Genomic DNA, 22594 nt, shown 5'->3' with positions numbered 1-22594 from the left:
AAAGCACAGGCATGTGTCTCTTGCCTCTGAGTTTGATTTTTGAGAAAGACTCAACCTGAGACACCCATTCTTACATTAGTTTGTCAATAACAGTGTGTAAAGAATTTATGAACTAAATTCTGAAAAACACTTGAGTTCTAATATGCTGGTAAGAAAATTCTTGGTTAGAAGATCACACATTTATAATTGTTCAACTCAGTTTCTGCTTTATTTTTAATGCTGTATTGTGGCCAAACATTTTGTAGTGGTTGTTGCTGTGTTTTCCCTTTCCCATGTCACTACGAGATATAAGTGACACATATGTACTTGATTTGAGTTGAATATTTTACATTTAAATCTCTCAATAAATGCAAAATGACATTATACTTGATTATGTGCCTTACAGTCTATATTTGTAGATACATACTTCTATAATTTTTGAAGTATAATTTATCTGAAGGATGCATCATCCACCACTTATTGTGGCCCAGGAATGTTTACAGATGCAAAAGTTTTACATCAAGATCACATGAGTCATATTTGTTGCCTTTATGAGTATACTTGCCCTTAGAAACAGTGAAAGAATAAGGAATTGAAATGGGCATTTCTAGAGACAGGACAAAAGAAAAAAATTCACCAATATGATATGATCTAAACATTTTTCACTTGTAATGATTTTCTATTCCTTTTGTTAATGGAAAAAGAAATTATATGCCCTAAAATAATTGGAAATAAAGATAAATTATGAGTTTGTGTTTTATAATGCTAAATTTCCATATTTTCATATTGTATTAATAAAAGGAGTGCTGGACTATATATCTCTGAGTATCACAACTCAGTTTTCCTATCATTAAACTCTTCGTATAAATGGAAAGGAATCAATTAGTGCTGTTAGATGCTCCTAAGTTTTACTATTTAAATCATAGAACATTAGTTGTGAATATTGATTAATCACAATTAATACTATCCTATTTTGGTAATTCTTGAGTTTTCGTAAAATTTGTTCATAACACAAGACCAAGTAAAAGTTAAATGGACCTCTGTGGTAGCAGTCATGTATTTCTTAATTCATAGGGATACAAGCAAATATAACCATTTGGTATTATGTATTTGATGACCTGTAGTTTATGAGAACCACCCTTTTTTTATAGATTCAGTATCTGTGTTCCTTCTTGTGGCTGTAGAAAAAACTATTCGTTGCAGTTCTTTTGACCTTGGTTATCTGAATACTGTGATTCAAAGAATTTTTAATTTAAAATTTGCAGTTTTGTGAATTTTGCTGCAGAAATGAAGATTTTCCTGTAGACTGTAGAATGTCATCTTAATCTAACTCCTGCGGGGAGATAGCACTTGATGTCAAGTGGGTGGGACAGGCTGACATCCTGGCTCATCCATTAGTTTGAGAAATTTTTCTTTCCCGCTCTTCACACACTGCTATTGATTGATTCTTAATCCTAAAACGTGACTTCAAATTTTTTACCAAGTAAGATCACTGACTCCCCATCTCTGATAGCTTTGAATACAGATTGTATCCTTTCTCAAATTTCTGATTGAAAACATACTAACAGCATTGGCATCCCTTTATAATGCTATTCATTTTTGTGTCAAGCACATGAAAAATATTCCACAATGAGACTGAGGAACTGTAATGTGCTTAAGATCAAGCCCTTTTGTCTTCCTGATCAATGCCCATTCTTTACAGCCCTTCATTCTGGTTTGTGTTAGAGCCAGAGCCAAATACTTCATAAGTTGCAACAGTCACAATTTTATAGAAGAGGGTGATTAAAAAGGACTTGATTCAATACTCAAATTATCTACAGTCCATTTTGAGGCAAAATATTATTTAAAAAGAAATTTTGCTTTTTATCTTTACTCATGGATAAAGGGGGACAGAAATGAGAAATATATTACCCATTACCGAGAACTGTCTATGTACAGAAGGCATCCAGTTTGCTTGATGACCTCATTGTAGATACATGCCAAAAGTTTGTATTTATTCTTCTTCCAACATTATTCTGTTTTTAATGTATCCGCTTTTAAGGCAGCAGCCTAATTATTGTCTATAAATCTGGGACATGTGCATTATTGCCATTTAGGATGTAAATCCAACCAAGCATATGTTCAAAGTTTAAAGTGAACTCATTCATTTTTTCTTTTCCCTTATCCCTTATTTTCCAGACTATTTAGAGAAATGCCAATCTTTCAGAGTAAAACAAAATAGGCAAAATTATAAGAGGTTAAATTTAATTCTTATGAATGTCTTCCAACCCCAAAATATTTCCAAGTTAGCTCAACTAATTGAGTGTACAACTATGAAATGCTCCTAGCCATTGGTAGTAAAGGCCTATTCTGAAATAGCTTTCTAACTTGGATTTTTTTAAGTCATATTACAAGTTTGGCTTCTTCAAAAATAAGTCAGCCTTGTGCACTTTTCTTCCATTTTCAGGAGAGTTACCACTGGTGAGTGAATGTCCATGCAAAAATTATCTTGGAGATGCTTCCACATGTAAGTTCAACCTCAGACTCTAGATAGTTTCCCTCGTGTGTGGGGCGGGGGGTGTAGGAGAGGGAGGGATAAAAAAGGGAAAGAGAGAGGGGAATCTGATTTCAGTTTCCATGGAAATAGGCTAAATAAGGACTTTAACAGACAGGGGTATGGCAGTACCCAGCTGCTGAGTTTTAGCACAGTACTATTGAGACAAAATCTGAATGCATCCTAATCTTTTCTATTATGAGATCAATATTATATTTTGGTACCTGGAACATATCATTTTGGATACAAATTTTCTTTGTGACAGTGATAATCACTTATCCATTCAGTTAGCCTTGTGAAAAGAACTCAAACATAAAACTTAATCAATACAATTGCTTCATTTACCCCACATATTGTTTTATTATTACTTTTGTAGGATTTTTACCCCCACTTTATATGTATTTTTATCCTATAAATAAATACACTCAGAATTTCCTCTCCTCCACCATCTAAATGTCAGTGGAAAATTCTACAGACTTTTTCCAGGCTTCTATTGACTATATAAAGGGTCTGTGATATTAGCTGCTTGCTGTGATAATTTTATTGGTCCGCTTGCTATAGTACATTACAATAAAGTCAGGAAACGGAGTTTTCTTTCTGGAAAGATAGAAGTATAATATTGTGTCCATTAAGCTAAATAAGGCACCATATGAAAGTTTTATTTTTAAAAAAGGTATTGGCTGTTAAACAAACCAAAACCCTAAACTGCAATGTGTAGGATGTTGAGTCATATGCATTTTTGGTAGCTCATCTGGAAAAAAAAAAAAACAAAATAAAACAGCAACAAAACTTCATAATAACTTCTGTCAAAAAGTATTTAAATATCTGGACATACTAAGAAAGAAAATAAAAGATTCCAGCTCATTTTCCTGGCCTGCTGCCATTTTACTCTTTGGTGTGAATCTGTGAGGAGATTTGACACATGTATAAAAATTTGAAAGGAAGAGAAATAAAAAAGGATAAGTGTATGAGGCTTTGGATATACAATTTTGTTTGATTTCTTGCTTCCAAAATGCATAAAGATAGTGAAGCATTACATTTCATCTCAAAACATATGATTTTGAAATGTCAATAAAATAGATATAAAAAAGGTGAAAGTAGAAAGTTTAAAATCTTTTACACTTGGAATTTTAAAAATTATACTTGTGTATGTGTGTATATGCACACTGGTGTTTGCAGGAGATAGAGCAGGCGTCTTGGATGTGTATGCATGTGGGGGATAGAAGACAACCTAAGGTGTTAGTTCTCACCTTCTGCCTTGTTTGAGACAGTCTCTTGTTGTTTACAGCTGGGTATGCCAGACTAGCTGAGCACGAGCCTTCCGTTTTGCCGTAGGATTACAATGCATGACATTTCATCCAGTTTTACCTGGATTCTGGGGATTTGAACTCAGCTTCCTTTTTACTTTTTATTGAAAATGAATTCTTCTCTCATACAATACACCACACCCCGACCACAGTTTCCCCTCCTTTCTTTCCTCCCAGCTCGCTCTGACCTGTCTTCTCCTCCAGATCCACCCTGCCCTGCTCTTTCCCTCCAAAGAATAGCAGCTTCCAAGAGACAGCAACCAAACAGGGCAAAACAAGATACAATAAGACAGGGCAAACCTCTCACAATGAGGCGGGACAAGGCAACCTAATAAGAGGAAAAGGGCAGGCAAAGAATCAGAGATACAGCTGCTCCCAGTGTTAGGAGTCCCACAAAAATGCCAAGCTTACAGCCTTATACTTGTGTAGTAAGCACTTTATCCATTGAGCCATCTCCCGAGCCCCTATACTTGGGATTTGATACCTAGATTGGAAATGTAAAGGTCCATTGGAAGATATGATTTTAATATAAATAACTTGTCAATGAAGGACTCGCTGTGTTATACATGATTCATTTCCTGGGGTTTGTGTATCAAATGACGTAGAGGCTTCTACCGCCTATATACTTTATGTGCAAGCATAAAATATGGCTCTATCCTGAAAACGAATCAGGTGGAGAGGAACTGTGAGATTTCCAGTCATCAGTGAGACGGTTTTCCCTGTTGAGTTTGTTTCTGTGTAGTTGGGTGTGGAATGATGTAAATATGTGTATTTAGACATCACGGAAATTCAAGTAGTATAAATATGGGAAAATTGTTTCTGAAAAATAATGGGTCACTTTTATTATACTGATTTTTTTCTTGAACCAATTTAAAAGAGAAAAAATACTGCAGGAGTTGCCCTCATGTCTTTTAATCTCATTGGTATAAGTGCATGGCTTCTATAGACCAACGATTTCTGTTCAAATCCAGGAAATGTTCACCAGTGTGTACTTCAAATTAGCAGCAGAAACATCTAGGCATGTTGATGTACAGAAAGCCTTAGCCATCATGAAGTAGAAGGGCACACACACACATACACACACACACACACACACACACACACACACACACACACACACACACACGGTTGCACGCACATCTTGTACCAAAATGAAATTTATTTTATTTTGTTTTGTGTTTTAACACAGACTCTCTATATATACATAGTCCAGGTTAGTCTTGAGCTCACAGGGATCCTCAGCTTCCCTAATGCCACTATACCTGGGTAAAATGATAGGGTGGGTATCTATCTATCTATCTATCTATCTATCTATCTATCTACCTATCTCTCATCTATCTATCTGTCTATCTATCTATCTATCTATCTATCTATCTATCTATCTATCTATCTATCATCTTTCTCTCTAGTCTTATAACATTTGTCCTTGTTCTTCAGATTTTAATACCTATATACAGTGGAATACAATCATATCCACCTCTACTTTCCCCTCCAGCTCTTCCCTATTGCTCCAACACCCATCCCCCAACATCTTGTAATTTTTTTGACAACCCACTAAGTTCAGTTAGTGTTACCATATGTGCATGGGTGTGGGGCACCCACTGGAGTACTTTTAATCCTGTCAGTGATCGCATTTTCACTAAAGAACCATTCTGTCTCCCCAGCAGCTATCAACTGCCAATAAATAGCTCCTTAGTAAGGGGTTTATTAATGTTTGTTGCTAGAAAGTGTTTTAGCTTCTTGTGGGAAATTGTTCTGGGTAAGTTTTCTGCTAAATCTCATCTGGGCAAGCACAAACTGTCAAGCTTGAGAAGCAACTGCACTGTTTGTTTGAGTGTGGTTTTATGCTTGTCTGTTTCAGAACTGATCAACCTTAACTAATTATGTTTTCTAGTGTTTGGATGTATTTTCCTGAATCATCTATTTGCCTAGTGTAAAGAAACCCAACTGGAAACTTGGTACAACTGTGGTGTTTCTAGAAAACATACCTAAGATTTCTAAAGAGTGCATATGTGGTTACTCTGAGAAATGTGGTCTCATGACCTACTGACGTGGATACAAATTTAAAAGTGTGGCTTAGCCCCAAAATATATAAACTAATATTCAGTTTCAGGAGCTTCTTTCATAATGGATAATGGTAAAAAAGAGACACATTTAGAATTTAAATAATTTCATGTCTTTTTATTTTTCTGAAACATAACAAAAATATTTGGTATGGTTTCTTATGTTTTGTTTTTCACCTGTTCAAACTGTATTTTTTGAGAAAAAAACTTAAAGTTGTGTGGGTAGGGAGGGGGAGAGGGCCTGAAGAACTTGGGGGAAGGGAAGAATGTGAGTAAAATGTTTTTAAATTTAAAAATTGTTTTAAATAATAAAAATATAAGATGCTTTGTTATGGAAAAGTAAAAGAAATCATACTGCCAGAGAAATTTTTAATAATTATGCTTTGTTTTGCTGTTTAAAATCATTAACAGATGTTGCCTTCAGTGTTAAGAAGAATGCACAATATAGAGCTAGTTTTCTAAAGCTTTGAAACCCCAGTATATTTAAATGAATAAGAGAAATTTGATGTATGTGTGACAATTGTATAGCTTGATTTACTTGTGGAATTCCTAGTGATAGAAGCAGGAGTGGTCCCTAAGGCTTCTATTTGTTCTTGGGAACCTATTCCTCATACTGGGTTGCCTCACCCAGCCTTAATACAAGGTGAGGAGCTTAGTCTTACTTCATTTTATATGTCATGATTTGTTAACACCCATGGGAGGCTGGCCCCTTTCTGAACAGAAGCAGAGGAAAAGCGGATTTGTGGGGATAGGTGGGGGAAGGGAATGGAATGAGAGGAGAGAGGGGAAACTTGTCAGGATGTAAAATAAATGAATAAATTGAATTAATAGTAAAAAGAGAAGTTTGATGAAATAAGGACTAAAACAGAGGTGACGTGTTTCTTGTTGAACCTGTCATTAAGTAATTCAGTTACTATATTTTAAGTTGAAGAATGAAGCCAGCTTGGTGGGTAAACTATAGAACCATCAACCATAAGACAAGAGCCTGACTGTATTCTGTATAAATTATAGAAGATTAATTATGGGACAATAAACAAAATTGCAGGGTTCTTTTAGTTCATTAAAAAAGTACAGATTAATTCATTTACTTTTGCTTTATCTTATATTGGATTATATTTTGTTATGATTCACTAAATGCCTGTTTGTTGTCTAAGGAGAGACAACAAGGTATGGATCTGGATGGGAGTAGAATGTGGAGGGACTGGGAGAAGGGTGAGGGGACACCATAATCAGAATATAATGTATGAAAGAAATCTATTTTCAGTAAAAGGAAAATTTAAAAAGTACAGATTGAGGCTTTAATATCTTTCACATTTTGTTTCCCATTTATTTATCTTGCTTTGGGGAAGCACACATGTCATGGTGCATGTGTGGAGGTCAGAGGGCAACCATATGAAGCTGGTCATCTCTTTGCACTGTGCAGATCCTGAGGCTCAAGCTCAGGTCTTCAGTCTTGCAGCGAGCACCCTTACTCACTGAACTGTCTTACCTGTAGTGAAGCCTGAAAAATGTCACTATTAGTAGGTCTCATAATCTGTCATTTCCCACAGATCTGATTGGCTTCAGCTTCCCAATAGCTGCTCTTTTCCCTGCTACAGGGGAGTAGAAATGGCGATAACCCCTCCCACATATTAAGTCTGTAACTCAAGATTGCTGTGAGTTTGAGGTTAGCCTGAGATACAGACTGCAGATGTATTTCATAATGTCTGTGTATGTGTGTTGTGAGGGAGATACTTCACCAGGGACTCTCTTAATTCTATTTCCCCAATTGTCTTTGTGAGTTAGAATTTTCTAGTCATAAATAGCTATGTTGCATGTGTGGTGTTTCCATTAAACTAAATTTTTTCATCTTCGGTTTTTTATATTTATTCAATTTTTGTATAGTTTTGAGAATTTTATACATGAGTACACTGTAGTTGCATGGTTTCCATCTCTTCCCTACCTCAACTCCTCTTACATATTCTTGAATTCTTCTTCTGAAATTATTGTATATGTATGTATATATGTATATATAAACACACACGCTTACAACTTATTATGCCCAATTGTTGTTTTCCATGTGTGACTGTGTTTTATACTGACCATTAAGGATTGAATGTTTGATCCTGAACGAAACTGGTTCTCCTCCCTCAGCAGCCATTGACTGCCTATGGCTCTTCATCTAGGGTCAGGACCTTGAGCAATGTTCTTCCATCTCTGCTTGGCATGTCAACTGGTGTCATTTGTAGTCTTATGTAGGCAACTTTACTGAGAGTTCATGGGCGCAGCATCCCAGTCATGTCCAAAAGACATGGTCTTGCAGAAGTTCTCCATATCCTTTAGCTCTTACAATCTCTCCATCCCCTCGTCCATGATGCTCCCTGAGCCGTAGGTGTAAAGGCTGTGTTAGAGACATCTAAACTCATTTTTTTAATAACCAGGTTTCTGTGATTGTGTCTCCCTTCCTTGAGATATATGACATTCACTGATTTTTCCACCAAATTATTATGGATAAATGAAAAATATTCACTCTTTCCCAAGACTGTAAGTTGGCAAGATGGGGTGATTACCTTATTTTATTTTCTACTCCTTTCCCTTTTTTTTTTTTCTGGACCACCAATCAGTGATTCTATATAAATTTTCACAATTCTAGACCTTGGAAAAAATTTCTGTCATTTTGGGTCTGCTATTATTACTCATGACTTGGAAATTTTCTTCAAATGCAGTTTTCAACCATGGAATGATTCATTAGCAATTTGTAAATTACATGTTCAGATTTCTTGTCTTTAAAATGTATTGTTTGGCTGCTCTTAGATGTGTTTATATATAGGGAACACATAGAAGGTGAAAATATCATTTTGTTGGGTTTTCTATGTACAGCTAAAAACTCTTGGCCTACCTTCATAAAGCACAGAGTCAGGCTTCCAAGGAATTTAAATACGCTTGCATTTGTTAAGCATACTGTAAACAGTGGTATGTAAATGTATGTACTTAAATGTACTAAATGTGCACACCTGTGGATAGTGCAGCTATGTACACTTAAATACTTTCTGTGGCTGTTATATCCTTGCACACGTACTTGTGCTCTGTGTAATATATGTGATATATATTTGTGTATGTACTGTGCCTGCCTGTGTGTATGTGGAGCAAAGCCAAAGGGTTATGGCCAGTTTTGCCTAGTTGTTCACACTTTGTTGGAGGCATCGCGGCAATTTATCTTGGTAACTCTGGTACAACAGAAAAAAGCCCTTTTCAAAAGGCATGTTAATTGAAAGACTATCTGAGAAAGCTGAGAGAAAAACATGTCAGGAGTCATAGAAGAGAAATCGAGGACATTGTTTTTGATCAAAAAATATAAAAAATATTTATGAGGGGCTGGAGAGATGGCTCAGAGGTTGGGAGCATTGCCTGCTCTTCCAGAGGTCCTGAGTTCAATTCCCAGCAACCACATGGTGGCTCACAACCATCTGTGATGGGGTCTGTTGCCCTCTTCTGGTCTGTAGGCATACACACAGAGTGTTGTATACATAATAAATAAATAAATATTAAAAAAATTTATGAATTTCTCTCAGGAGTGAGCCTGGAATGGGTTTGAGAAATGGACTGTCAGAGCCATTTCTGTAGGAATTAGACAAAGCACTTTATAGATAACAACAAATGTACAGCCTTTGAACCTCATATCAGATGCTACAGAGTGGGACTACTATTCCACTACCTCAGAAGTATTACCTTACTATGACTTGACAGAGGGTGGTGTAAGTGGCGTGGATGAGTTTGCAGTGATTTATGTTCAGGGAAGGTGAACCTGGGATTCTCTCAACATCATCTTAGGTAAATACAGAAGGATTCTATATGGATAAAGTTTAAACTAGAAGAGAGTCAACAGGTGCTTCCTCAATCAACGTATACTATGACTAGCTTCTGTCTAGTAGTCAAGAGAATTAGACTTTTAGTTGCTTATGTGTGCAAGACACCTATCTTTGAAGGGACTTGTCTGTCTATGGTAATAAGTGTTTATTTTCCACTCTCAGTATTATCAAGATGATCAAGACTCCTTCTCTTTTTGTTGTCAGGTCTGCTCCCACACGTATGCACAAGCTTGGTGTACAAAGTTTGATAATAGGACTCAGTTGGGAGAAGGCTCTTCAGGGATGTAATATGCTATTTCCATTGTGTGTGTAACCAAATAGCCTGGAAATAGGCTACTCTTTTCCTGGTTGATAGGGCACACATCTGTGTGTAGGCTTCGTCAGTTTTTTTTTTACTGTGTGTATGTCTGTGGATTGTGTTTACTGTAATTTTGAGGACTTATAGACCAGTGGTTCTCAACTTGTGTGTTGAGGCCCCTCTGGGGGTCATTTGACCATTTTCACAAGGGTCGTCTATTAGAAAACACAGATGTTTCCTGTGTGATTTGTAACAGTATCAAGATTACAGTTATGAAGTAGCAATGAAAATAATTTTGTGGTTGGGGGTCGCCACAACCAGAGGAACTGCATTAAAAGGTCACAGCATTAGGAAAGCTGAGAACCGCTGATACAGACTTTGCCACGACAGTGAAAGTATTGTAGTATTTTGGTGTTCCTCCTGGTAACAAGGGCATAGTGCAGAGATCCTTTCCTGGTTCTTCCTGGGGAGCTATGTTTAACTGGTACTAGAACATAAATCAACACTACAGGATTAAAAAATGAGTGAAAATAGGAATGAAGAATAAATGAACAGAAGTAGGCACTAGGCTTGGCATAAAGAAATCGGTATTTGGAAGAATCTTAGAGAAAAAGTGATTGAGTTCTTGACTTGTTCACTAGCCAACCTGAGGACGCCAGGATCGCACTCCCACTGAGGTCTTTCTTAATTTAGGGCAGTGCAGGGGGCTTGGAAAACTCTTTTAGAATCTGATGACAACTATGACCCTTCTCATTAGCAAGATGTATATATTGAACATACACATATTTTTGCATGTAATTAATTTTGGGGAGGTCAAACGTTCTTCTCTTCTCCAGCTCACTCATGATCCCTGCTTTGAGAAGCGATAATTTAGATAACACAGTATTTGGCAGTAAATTGGCACAATGGAGAATAAACTGAAGCTAGGACCTATACCTCAGTTATAGTCCCATACCTTCTTCCAACTAGTTTGGTGAACATTTAACTACTCTGGGTTTTGGTTTTCTCATGCTTTCTTTGTACTTTGCAAAGAAACCTCTGTTCTCTACCAAGTAATTTTCTCTGAAGCCTTGTGGTGCTAATTTGATTCTAATCCAAAACCTTATGTGGTGACTACAGCTCTCTGGCATCTCGTTTCCTTTTCCTTGCATGGCACTCTCATTGATATCAAAGAGGACTTCAAATAGATCACCTGGGAAAAGGGAGAGGAGAGACAAGAAGCAGACTGGGGAGAGAAGATTAACACTAACTGTTCAGGTGAACTGACTCTAGTTCATTCGCTTCCCTCTTTGTTTTCTCCTGAACTGACATAAAACAAAAACAAGCAGTTGAAGCCACCACAGGAATGGACTCTGCCATGTATTGGCTGTAGCAATCTTGTTTTTTTTTTTTTTTGCCAGTGTAGTACCAATATAATATTTACCCTTTCATGATACATGCTTATAAAAAAATAGCCTTGTTTTCTAATATGTTTAACTCAAAGCGAATCACCCCAAAGCAATGTTCAAATGTCACCAGACAAGCCAGACATAGAGGATAAGAAGTGGTACTCTCTCTATCCCCACCAATTATCTACATCCCATTTTAAGGTTTATAGTCCAACCCCAATATCTAGGTTTGTACTTTCTTCGCAGTTTCCCACCACATGGTAATCCAGCTTAGTTTTAATGTGACTTCAAAACCTAATAATTTCTTTCTGTGGTAACCCACTGCATTTTTTATATAGTTCTAATCTTGGGCAGAGATATACTTTGGAGGTTTATATCCTGAGCCATAGTGCTACAGTGTGAAGTTGGCCAATCAAATATAATAATGCCTTGAGTTCTTTCTTTTTGTCCCAAGTGCTTCCCAAACACCATCTCAATTCTTACAGTCAACTCGCAATATCACTCAAACTTAAGATTTCCAAGTCAAGATCATGCTTTATCTGATTTGTTTGCTTGTGTGCACCCAATCTTTAGATCAATGTATGGGTAATATTAGGCACTTAAAATTTACTGAATTTAAATGTATTTACTATTGTTATCCCCCACTGTACAGATGAAGAAACAAACATTCACAGAAGTCAAACACTGCTACAAGCTGCAGGGATACTTTAATAGGATCCAAAGGAATAAAGCCATTATGAAGAGGGTACCATTTGTGTTCAAGAGGCTTTGCCTCATACCATACCACACCCCGAAGGTGACTCTCCATTCGACCTGTTCTTATGAGGGACACAGCCAAGGTCTGTTGCTGGGGCTGAAGGAAGGTAGTGTCATAGTCTTAGAATGCCACAAACAATTGGGCAGTGGTTATTCAAAATAAACAGTTTCTCAAAGGTCTTTTTAGAGCAGTAGATTGCACGAATAACTGTGGCCATGGAAGAGGCCTCTAATTATCTCACTTCTAACTGAAAATGGCGAAAGTGGTAGGAGAAGCAAAAGCCACATGAACAAAAACCACAAACTAAACAAAAGCAAAATGAAGATAACCCCTTCCCCAACCAAAATAAAATCCAGCCAATCCATTAATCAAACAAGCAAAAACCAACCCAGCCCCAAACAAACAAACAGAAAAGAGTTATTAGCAGGAACAACAGCCAGAAATTTTCATGAGGGTTTGTTTTCCATTTTCTCTGGAACAAACTGTACTTTTCGCGTGTGGTACTTGTTGGAACATTACTGTATGTCTGAATAATAATGTCCAATTTCAATTATCATTTTCTTTCTTGTAAAGCCCAGTTTTCTTGTAAATTCACATCTTCTGCTGAACTCCACTGAATGACAGAATATCATTCCTCTTACTTTGGCTTTTCTTATTTTTCTTCTGAAGGCCCAAATATCACAGTATATTAGTTGACCAGGAGAAACATTTCTGATGAATGGAACATTTTCTTTGGTAAATGGACACCAAAAACCAACTTAAAACCAACCAAATAAGTTTCTTTGGTAAAGTGGACATTAATGTCTTGGTTGGAATTAATTAAAAAATGAAAAAAGTTGCTGAGGTCATTTCTTCCCTTTTTAGCAAATTAAAAAGCAAAATTTTGTGAAAACTTAAATATTTTGAGTTATTTCTACAATGTTTTCTCTATGGCAGGATTAGAACAATGTTGTCAGAGCGTAATCAGTAATAAATATCAACAAATACAGAATCATTGCTTAACAATAAATAAATCTTGGCATGCAGTCCTCCAATAGAAAAATTCAGTTCACAGTCAGAATTTCAGAAACCTTGATTTCAAGTTCTGAAAACAGAAGTTGACAAGTTTGAAAATGCCCTTCATTTAAAAATACAACATCTCAAGATACACAGAGACTCATGTTGGAAAACTAATATCTGTCATAAAACAAAGTTCCACAGGAAGTCATTCTGGATGACCAAGTTGATGATTAAATTCTCAACAAAATCCATGTAATTGGTGCATGTGTCGTGTCCATTTTGTGAATTCACTAAGCTGAGGTGTTTCACATGGTCGACACGAAATCAATTGTAGATTTAGAACACACTATTCAGAAAACGGTTTAGCAGCATATGATTTAAGAATAAAACAAGTCCCTTCTTCAGTTGTGTTTTATAACTAAGTGCCCAGTTGTAGGCCCATAAGAGAGAAAATTGATTGAAAGAACATCGAAGATGTAAACCTTCCATTTTGTGAAGAATATGCTTGTCTTTAGATGTAAAGCTCCTCATCTTCTTGTTCAGTGAACACCACATTAGTATGACTGATTAGTGTGTCTGCAGGGGAGACTGGGAGTGTGTGTGACGCACTAGCTACAGTCCCCAGCATATTTGTTAGAACTTTATAGACAAAAGCACATGAGAGCAAAAGCACAAATTTTCACTTGGTGTGGTTACATCACAATCATTTGGGCGGTTTTGCTATTTAGGAGAGTAGCCAACCTAAATCCAGTTCCAAACAGAAAAAAAACATGTTTGTTCCATAACCAATGAAGCCTTATGTTCCTACCTTACATATGTATTTGGAAGGGGTAGTAGCTGCCTTATGAGAAAATCTGCAATTTCCCTCCCCTGTCTTAGCCATGCTGAAATGGTGGAACTCTACTAATAGTGCAACCCTAGTAAGTTACTTCATTCTTCAAGGCCTGCTTCCCCTTTGTGGGAATATATATACAAATATATACAATATATTTGCACAGGTCCTGAAAGATAATATGCTTTTTGGAAATGCTCACCATTATAGATGGCAAGGAAGCTACATCTCTAAAAAGGACAGACATTGTAGCTGTTTGCCTCAAATGTAACCCAGGATTTGGCTTCATTTTATGGATTTGAAGAAATACAGGGTCCAAGGCCAGCATACATACCCCTTCAGAGCAAACTGTTTTTGTTTAGATCTATGAATCATTGCCCTTGTAGTTACAACTGTTGCACTATATAAATAATCCGGGCATGTTAATGTACAGAGGGCCCTATGATGAAGTAGAGAGATAGCAAAAAGGCATTTTAGGGGACAGGGAAGGTGATATTCAGCCAGTTTAGCAGGGGAGTTTGGCTGCCATTGTGGATAGGTTTGTACTGGTGTTTGCTGTTATCCAGGGATTTCCACCTATTTTCCTTTGAGCCCTTTATCTCCCAGCGCTTTTATAAATGACTCATTACCCAGGCTTTGACGTACCAAAGATCTTACTCTTCTCCATTAAGTCAAGTGGAAGTCATCTCATAGCAAAGACATTCTGGCACTTTTTGGCCAATGACAATTTTAGTGTTTATTTTCCTTTCCTTAGATACATGGGCAGATGTTGTTTATGGGCACCCATGCAAAAGTGCATATAGGGACAAACCACAAACATCTGTACTAGCCAGCTCTTCCTTTTTTTGTTAATATAGAGATACTCTGTAGGTTCAAATAGATACCTGCTTTTCCTCCAACATGCCAGCCATTTGGACTTGGCTCTGTGACTTTGCACCCTCAGAGGTTCCTGCCAGAAGCTGTAACGTATAAAGTAGATCCATCTGATGACAAAGAACAAGATATTCTAAAATAGATTTGCCCCAATTCTGTAGTGCTGGAGCTGTCATTGCTTCCTGGGTGCATTAAGTAAACCATACAGGTGGTAAGAGTGTTGTCAGTGGAAGAATATGACAAGTTCATTCATGAAAACAAAAACCTGGCCTCACCTAAGTGAATTTCGGGAGACTCCATTTTAATTTGTGGATGATGTTTAGTCTATCACATCTGCTTCAGAGGTCCTGGCTTTCTTTTGCTGATGAAAATTTTTACAGACTCTCCTTGAGTGTTGAGGTGCTAGATGAGACAATGAAGATCTCAAACCTCAGAACCTAGGTCGAATTACAGCTCTGCCGAAGTTGAGGAAGCCTTGTTCTTTTGAACAATGCTTAAGGATATTTTTTGTCATGGCAGCTGACCTTGTAATCAGTTGCATTTTCTTACACCACCAGTAACTTGTGCAGTGGGGTAATATCCTGCTTATTGGTAAGTGTTGCTCTGTTTGATCTTATTTAAAACACTCTGAGTCCTGCGTGTGTGTGCACACACATGTGCGTATAAGTAACTTCTCTTTCATAGCAACCCCTTTACTTTAATGATTTTAAAGATTCCACACCTGATATCCTCATCTTTTACTTTTTTTTCCAGTGCTTGTTTCTTATTCTTTTAGAAACAGAGCAACTTTGACTATGTTTCATCAACATCAGCTTTTTGGTCTTGGTAAGACCTAGGGTGAAAAATATATGAAGCAGATACCATCACACTGTGGTAATCTGGTCAACCACTCGGGTACTATCAATATCCACCATTTCGACACACTCAATTTCCTCCCGGTTTTCAGGATTTTTCTTCTCTTTTTTTTTTTTCTTAGAGGGCGGCAGGAAAGTCAGTATCACAGGTAAAATGGCAAAGCAGTGAAAGAAGGTGACGAAGGCTATTAAAAACAAGCACCTGAACAGTGTACAGGTCAGATTTGAAGGCACAGCTGCGAGAGGAAATAGACCAACAATATAACAGAGGTAACTCTGTAAAATAGCTACCCCATGCACTTCCAGGGCATTTTTTACCCATTTAGTTCTTGTCAAATCCTTGCCCAGAACAAATGTGGATAACAGTGGAGCACAGTTGTCAATTGTGTAGTTAATTCCATAGATTAAGCAGAGCACAGAAATGCAGTCCAGTTCTACTTTCCACAAGGTCATGAAGCCTATCACTCCAAACTCCACAGACACAACAGTTAGAGTGATCCAGACATTGATCAGCGAATTTGCCACCAGGAATGCCGAGAAGAAGAGCAGGAACAAAACACTGATGCAGGAGTTGTGCAGGGGGGCTCCGAGATAGGAGGCATATCGATCTATGAACACAAAAGACGGATTAAAGACAATGAACTTCACCTTGGAGGTGACTGAAAGTCTCCTCAAGGTCTCCAAGAGATCATAGAGTTCTTCTTTGTTTGTTTCCATGGTCTTGGCCACCAAATACATTCTAGAGGCCACTATATCAACCTCATCATTGTACTTTTTTGAGAAGATGATGTCCTCTTGAAAATGTGAATATTGAGGAGATTTCAGGAAGGAATTCCTCAACATGTCTGTGAAATTTTTCTTAGGCAAGTCAGTGGATATATTGAGTTTCCGAAGATAATTTAAGTAGCTTTCAAACCAGGATAGCCGCACAAACCCCTTAGTGAACTCTAGAACATCTTCCTGGACACTAGAGTTCCAATATTCTATGGACTCATATATGTAAAATCCGATAACAGGACTGTAGTTGCTAAAGTACTTTTTCTGGGCAGTAGTGTAGTCAATGGTTTGTGTTGCAGTTGCGACGATGTTACTTAGGTCTGACCCTTCACTGACCTGCAGGTAGCCCATTAAGGCAAAGGAAATATAAATAAGGTAAAAGAGGACTACAAAAGGCTTGACATAGGTGTTGGTTATCCAGTCACAGTAATAGCGCTTGAGGAAACATACCAATAAGTGACTCTCGTAAGTGTTTGCTTCCTCGCCTTCAGCTGTTTCCTCACTGAATCTAGCTGTCAGAAGAAACCTATACCATGCTGGCTTCTCCTGCAACACATCAGGCTTTGGAACTTTTCTACAGCATATACTATGCTGGTAATTGTTTTCTATGTAGCCAGTGAACACAAGGCTGGAACCATAAAATGAGAGTACATAGAGGTAGTTGAAGAGGATTGCAATACAGGAATTGCAGCAGAAAATCCTGGCTGCCTCGATGTTCGTGAAAGGGCTGGCCCCTATGCCAAAGGTGACCAAGTACACGGCAGTGGTGAGAGAGAAGGAGAGCATGGAGTCTGCATAGACTTCTGCAGTTCGCTCTTTAACATGTTGGTCCTCTCTAGTTTTCCTCCACGAGGATAACATTTCAAAAGTCCCATATAATCCATGACCTGAAGAGGCAGAAAAAAAGATCAGAGTAAAAGTTTTAAGGAACAGATCTTTGTAAAGAGGGGTATCAATTTGATCATGGGGGCTTAATGGATCGTAGTAAATATAATCAGTTTTAGTGGTGACAGGTTTGGGAATGCTGGGGACGTTTCCTGTGGCAAGTAGACCTGTGTTTTGCAGAATACGTGTTCATTGATAGTATCTTCTATGATAGCAAGAACAGAGGTCTTCAAGGTTGCCACTAACCTAAGAAAGCTGGATTAATTTTTGCCAGCCAGGATTCTGAGTTGACTTGGGCCTATGCTTTTTAGACGTTATATACATCAGTAGCTTGTGGTGGTCAGTACAATTTGATTGGTGGAACACTCCAAAGAATATTGCAGATACCAATCATTTAGTTTTATGATACAATGGGAGGGGTTAGCACAGAGGAAAGCAGTGGGCAGAGTATTCCCCGTCAGTGTCAATACCTTCTATTAAAATTGGTCAAGCAGAGGGCTTTAGTGATAAAAAAGCATTGTATTTAGTTGAGTAGTAATGGGAAACTAAATCACAGTCTCTTTTTTTCTTCACTAAATATCAGAGCAGAAGCAATAAATCCGAGAAACAGAGGAAAGAAAAATAAGTATAAACAAGTTTGAGTAGAACATACAGAAAGAAGAAAAATAAAGAAAGAAGAACAAGATTCATGTGAACCCTCACTACTACTACTACTAAAAATGACAATAGGATTAAAGGTTTATGACCTCCATTTGTCTTTAGGGTCTTTTTTTTTTCACCAATTCTAGTTGTTCACAGATAACATATCAAATATACAGTGACTCTACCAACTTCTTGATACCATTTGGGCAGTGGTCTTTTGGTAATAACTTCCCTTAACTGCTTAGGGCTCTTGGCTCCCTGTTTAGAATTCCAGCAACGTCAGGGTGGCATAGATACAGTGACTGCCCACGCTGTAATTGCATCCTGTTTCTTGGAAGTTTGAGTATGCCTTCTGTACCTCTCTTAGTTGGAACTGGACACTTCCTCGCTGCACCTCCCTGAATGCCCGAGTCACATTAAAAATCCGGCCCAAATCACCCATCCTGGCTTTGGACAATCTCTGTCTTGGTACTAGGATAGAAGATCTAATTGTCTGTTTCTACACCTTGACAAATTCAGTCCCATTATTGAGGATCATACTTCACTTTGGTGTGATGGACTGGTTTTGAAAAAAAGAAGGAATTTCAAATCTGCAGCCATGTGTGAAGCCAGTCACCATTATCTTGTAGTCAACATAACTGAGCTTATGTCTCACCTTGAACCCAGGCTGGTATTTATATCCTTATTGTACAGTCCTGACCTCAAACACGAGAACCGATTACATAGTAATGATACAGGCCTGTTTCCTCCGAAGGATGTGGCATTCATCTTAATTTATTAGACATCATTTTACAGCTGCTTTTAGAGGTCAGGCCAAGACTTCCGATTTGATTACGAGTACCACGGCCCCTATTAAACTGGAGCACCTAAATTCCCCAGATAGGAAGTGAAAGTGTATTTGTTGACTGGCATTCTGCTGTTAATTATGTTTTAGGCAGTTAACAATGTCTAGTCTAGAGAGGGAAAACTAGCTGTTGAACCTTGTTTCCAGTTTTCTCGGGGTGAACTGACCAAGCTTTTATTAAAAGCAAACTAATCTTTGTGAGTAATAAGAAGACTAATACCTAAGAGACATCCGTGCCCTGGGGAAATAAGACTGACCGGTGGATCTGAGGTCATGAAGAACAAGTAGGTATTCGAAAGTAAACAATACCTCAGGAGTTGCTGCAAAGTGCCAATGCTTTCTAGAGTATTTACTTCCTGCAAACAGAAATACTTCAAAATAAGACTTTAGTAGCCAGCATTTAAGTATGGCAAGAATATAAAGATCATATAGCAGAATTATAGTTAATCATATAGTTGAATTTTAGAGAAAATTCAATGCAAAACTGAATAAGAAATTAAATATAAAAAATAAAATTAGTGGGATATTTTATAATGTTATTATCTGACACTTGGACAATACAATAGGAATCCACTTCTTAGTGTACTGTTGAATAACCATAGGAACTAAATGAGAAAAGAACTTTGAATTAACAGAGCAAAAAGGTGATAATAAGGTTCCAGGATGAAAATAATCACACTCAAGGAAAGAGGAAAATACACAAGTTCTTTTGCTGTCTTTTAAACGCCCATTGTATATAGTTTAATATTTTTCATTGAGTTGTGAGTCTTTTTGCATATGTTTTTGGCTCAAGGGGCACTTCCAAAGAGAAATTTTATTCTCAGGGTCTCTTAGGAGACCCCTCCCCTCTCCTAACTCCCCATCGTTCCTCCTCCTCCTTTTTTCTTGTGTGTGAAGGCCCTCACAGAGGTCAGAGAAGGCAGGGAGAAATAATATATTCCATCTGATCATTCATTTGTTGCTAGTTATCAATGGCCTTTCTGTCACTACTCATGGTAGGCTAGAACCTTGTTTCTCAATCCACACCTGCCAATCAGATTCCTGTACCCTCAACTCCAAATTGTAATTGTATAATATCTTTAAAGAGTCCTTGAATTTCTGGGATAATTGCTGATGCCATAACACTTTTCTACACCCCAGGCAGTCAAGGGTGAGTGGGTGCCAAGAGATTTCCAGGCCCTCTTAGGGATTTGTTAACAGCCTGGAGTGCCTGGTTGGCACTAGACTCAGGTTACAGCTTCATGTTTATGCTTACGAGGTTGGCCTATTATCTTAAAGGAAAGATAAATTGTGGGAACCCTGTTCCCTGGCTTGGACTCAAGGAGAAACACACACTAAGAGCCCATAAAACATCCCCGAAATTCCTTTTATGTTCAGAACTACAGTTGAATTTCCTTTAGTTTTGACATTTAAAGATATAGTTTTAATTACGAACTACTTTGGGACAATGGTCTATGAAAACAGCTTCCCTTAGTTTGGGGAAACTGGGACAGAAAATGAGGCTACCTGAAGAGTAATTAGGAACATTTCACCACACAGTAACATCTTTTCATTCCCCGGTAAGCCAGCCCTGGCTTTCTCTTTTGCTGTTACTCTAACAGTAAAATGGGAAAGTTAGGGATAGAAAAATGTAGAGGGGTAGGTAAGGGGGAAGCTTTTCATAGGATCCTTTTCACTCCACTTTCATCTCACACAGGGTGGGCTCCTTCTTTGACTTGCTTAGAACCTTGAAGGGCAAATCTTGTACTGTCTAAGGACTGAAGACATTTTTCTGAGGTTTGAGTATGATTTTCTTCATTTAAAAAAAAGTTGTTTTTGTTTTTGTTTTTGTTTTTTTTTTTAAATAGAAAACATGTCATTGTTTGCTTTGTGTTTAATTTAAAGTATAGTTTGGAGCTGGCAAGGTAGCTAGTTAGTAATGGTGTCTCCTAGCAAGCCTGATGACCCTCTTTAGGCTCAGGTGGTAGAAAGAGAAAACTGAGTGACACGGGTCGTCTTCAAACTTCCACACGCTTGTTCTAGCTACCTTCAGAGATTATAAACAACTCTGAAGGCCTTGGCTAGATCGAAGAAAAGATCTTGGGTGAAAGCGGGATTTAGTTTTTGAGTATGCCTGGAAGTTACCTTAAATGACTGAAAGATGTGTGTGTGTGTGTGTGTGTGTGTACGTGCATGTGCGTGTGTGTGTGTGTGTGTGTGTGTGTGTGTGTGTGAACTTCCAGGGTTTGGAACTAATGAAGAGAAACAGGAGGACAGATGATAAATAACAGTAATGGTAGAAGAAACTCAGCTAGCTAATCCTCTAGTCACTTAGAATGACTTTCGGGCATACTCACAGATTAAATCTCACTTTCACCTAAACTCTTTTCTGGGGCACAGCCAAAGCTTTCAGGGTTGTTTATAATCTACCAAGAAAGGAATTCACTAGTTAACTCCACCCAGTAGATGTGTTTCTAGAAACCTGTTCTTAAAGTGAATCATGTTTTAAGTTTATTTAATATTATCCTATGAGAGACCTTTGGGGAGATTTGGTTTTGCTTATTTGCTTTTCCAAAGACTAATCATAAGGATTGATCTACTTTGTCCTGCTGGATTTTGTAAGTTTATTTTTCCATAGTCCCAGATTTCCCTATTTTCTTCAGTCCTCACAGACACAGCAGAAGCCTCCGCACGTTTTAATCCCTTCCCTACAGGCAGCATTTCCTCAGCTTGAGTTCCTTGAGGAATAGCTGACATGAGTTACACTGAGATGGCTTACTGGTAGATCATCCTTCAGGATAAAATGAAGTCACTTATAACGCACCTGTGTAGTGCCAAATTTCACATATGTAAACAAAACTAGTACAGTCCTCTCAAAAGTCCACAGATTACAATGGATGGACAAACTCTACTGAAAGCATATTTTATTCTTAGATGACTCTCACTAAGTAGTTTGTGTTTATAAAATGCTTTTCTCACATGGCATCTGCATAAATCCATGATTTTTGTTGTATCAAAAAGAAATCTCAAGCATATGCAGTTTTAGACTGAGTAACACCTATTTTCAGGGAGAAGTTCATTAATGGGGTTACATTTAAACTTGGTCGGTTATAAACATTTACTTTACAATATGAATTGTTTGGCTTATTCCAGCCTGTTCTGTGTCACAGTTAAGAGTAAGAGTAAAAGTGTACTCTACTTAAGTAAAGACAGATGCTTATATCAGGGAGGGATATATGCATCTTAGTCTTTCTACTAGAGACTTGACACATACTGGTTATTCCAATCACAACTTAGGGTTTGAATCTGAGAAATGGTTTTCCTTTGCTAGATAACTGCATATGAAAGTCCCAGAAATTATTTTGCTAATAGATCTTCTTTACTTAAAGATAGAGTATTATATGTAAATATACTAGGGTACTTTGATATTATGTGCAAATATATTATATAAAACCAGTATATATAAGTAAGATATACTATGGACATTATTTTATGTCTTTTCACATGAAGAAGACATATGTAATATATAAACTCAAGTATTTATGTTATATCCTATTCAAGCATATTTTATATATTCATATATAAAATATTCAAATATATCCAGAGATAAATCTTTGTTTAAAAATAAGCATTGTTAAATAATATTAATGTTAATTAATTCTAATATATAACATGAAGTAATTCTATACTACATATGATTTTTGCTATAGATAATGTTATTTATAATATATTATGC

The 22594-nt window shown here is 37.3% G+C and overlaps 1 protein-coding gene across 1 annotated transcript in view; it reads right to left on the bottom strand.

Annotated features, from left to right (window-relative positions):
- Window positions 1-15740: 15740 nt before the first annotated feature.
- Ptchd1 (patched domain containing 1) overlaps window positions 15741-22594 on the bottom strand; it is a 48531-nt gene continuing 41677 nt past the window's right edge. The window contains exon 3 of the mRNA XM_050130350.1: window positions 15741-17395. Coding sequence (XP_049986307.1) covers window positions 15741-17395 — 1655 coding nt within the window. The remainder of the gene's footprint in view (window positions 17396-22594) is intronic.

The sequence above is a fragment of the Alexandromys fortis genome, unplaced genomic scaffold, assembly GCF_014885135.2.
Source record: "Alexandromys fortis isolate MF-2015 unplaced genomic scaffold, M_Fortis_MF-2015_v1.1 scaffold_340, whole genome shotgun sequence".
NCBI classification, from domain to species: domain Eukaryota; kingdom Metazoa; phylum Chordata; class Mammalia; order Rodentia; family Cricetidae; genus Alexandromys; species Alexandromys fortis.
The sequence above is the reverse complement of the archived record's forward strand: the minus strand, read 5'-3'. Positions and strand labels throughout refer to the sequence as shown.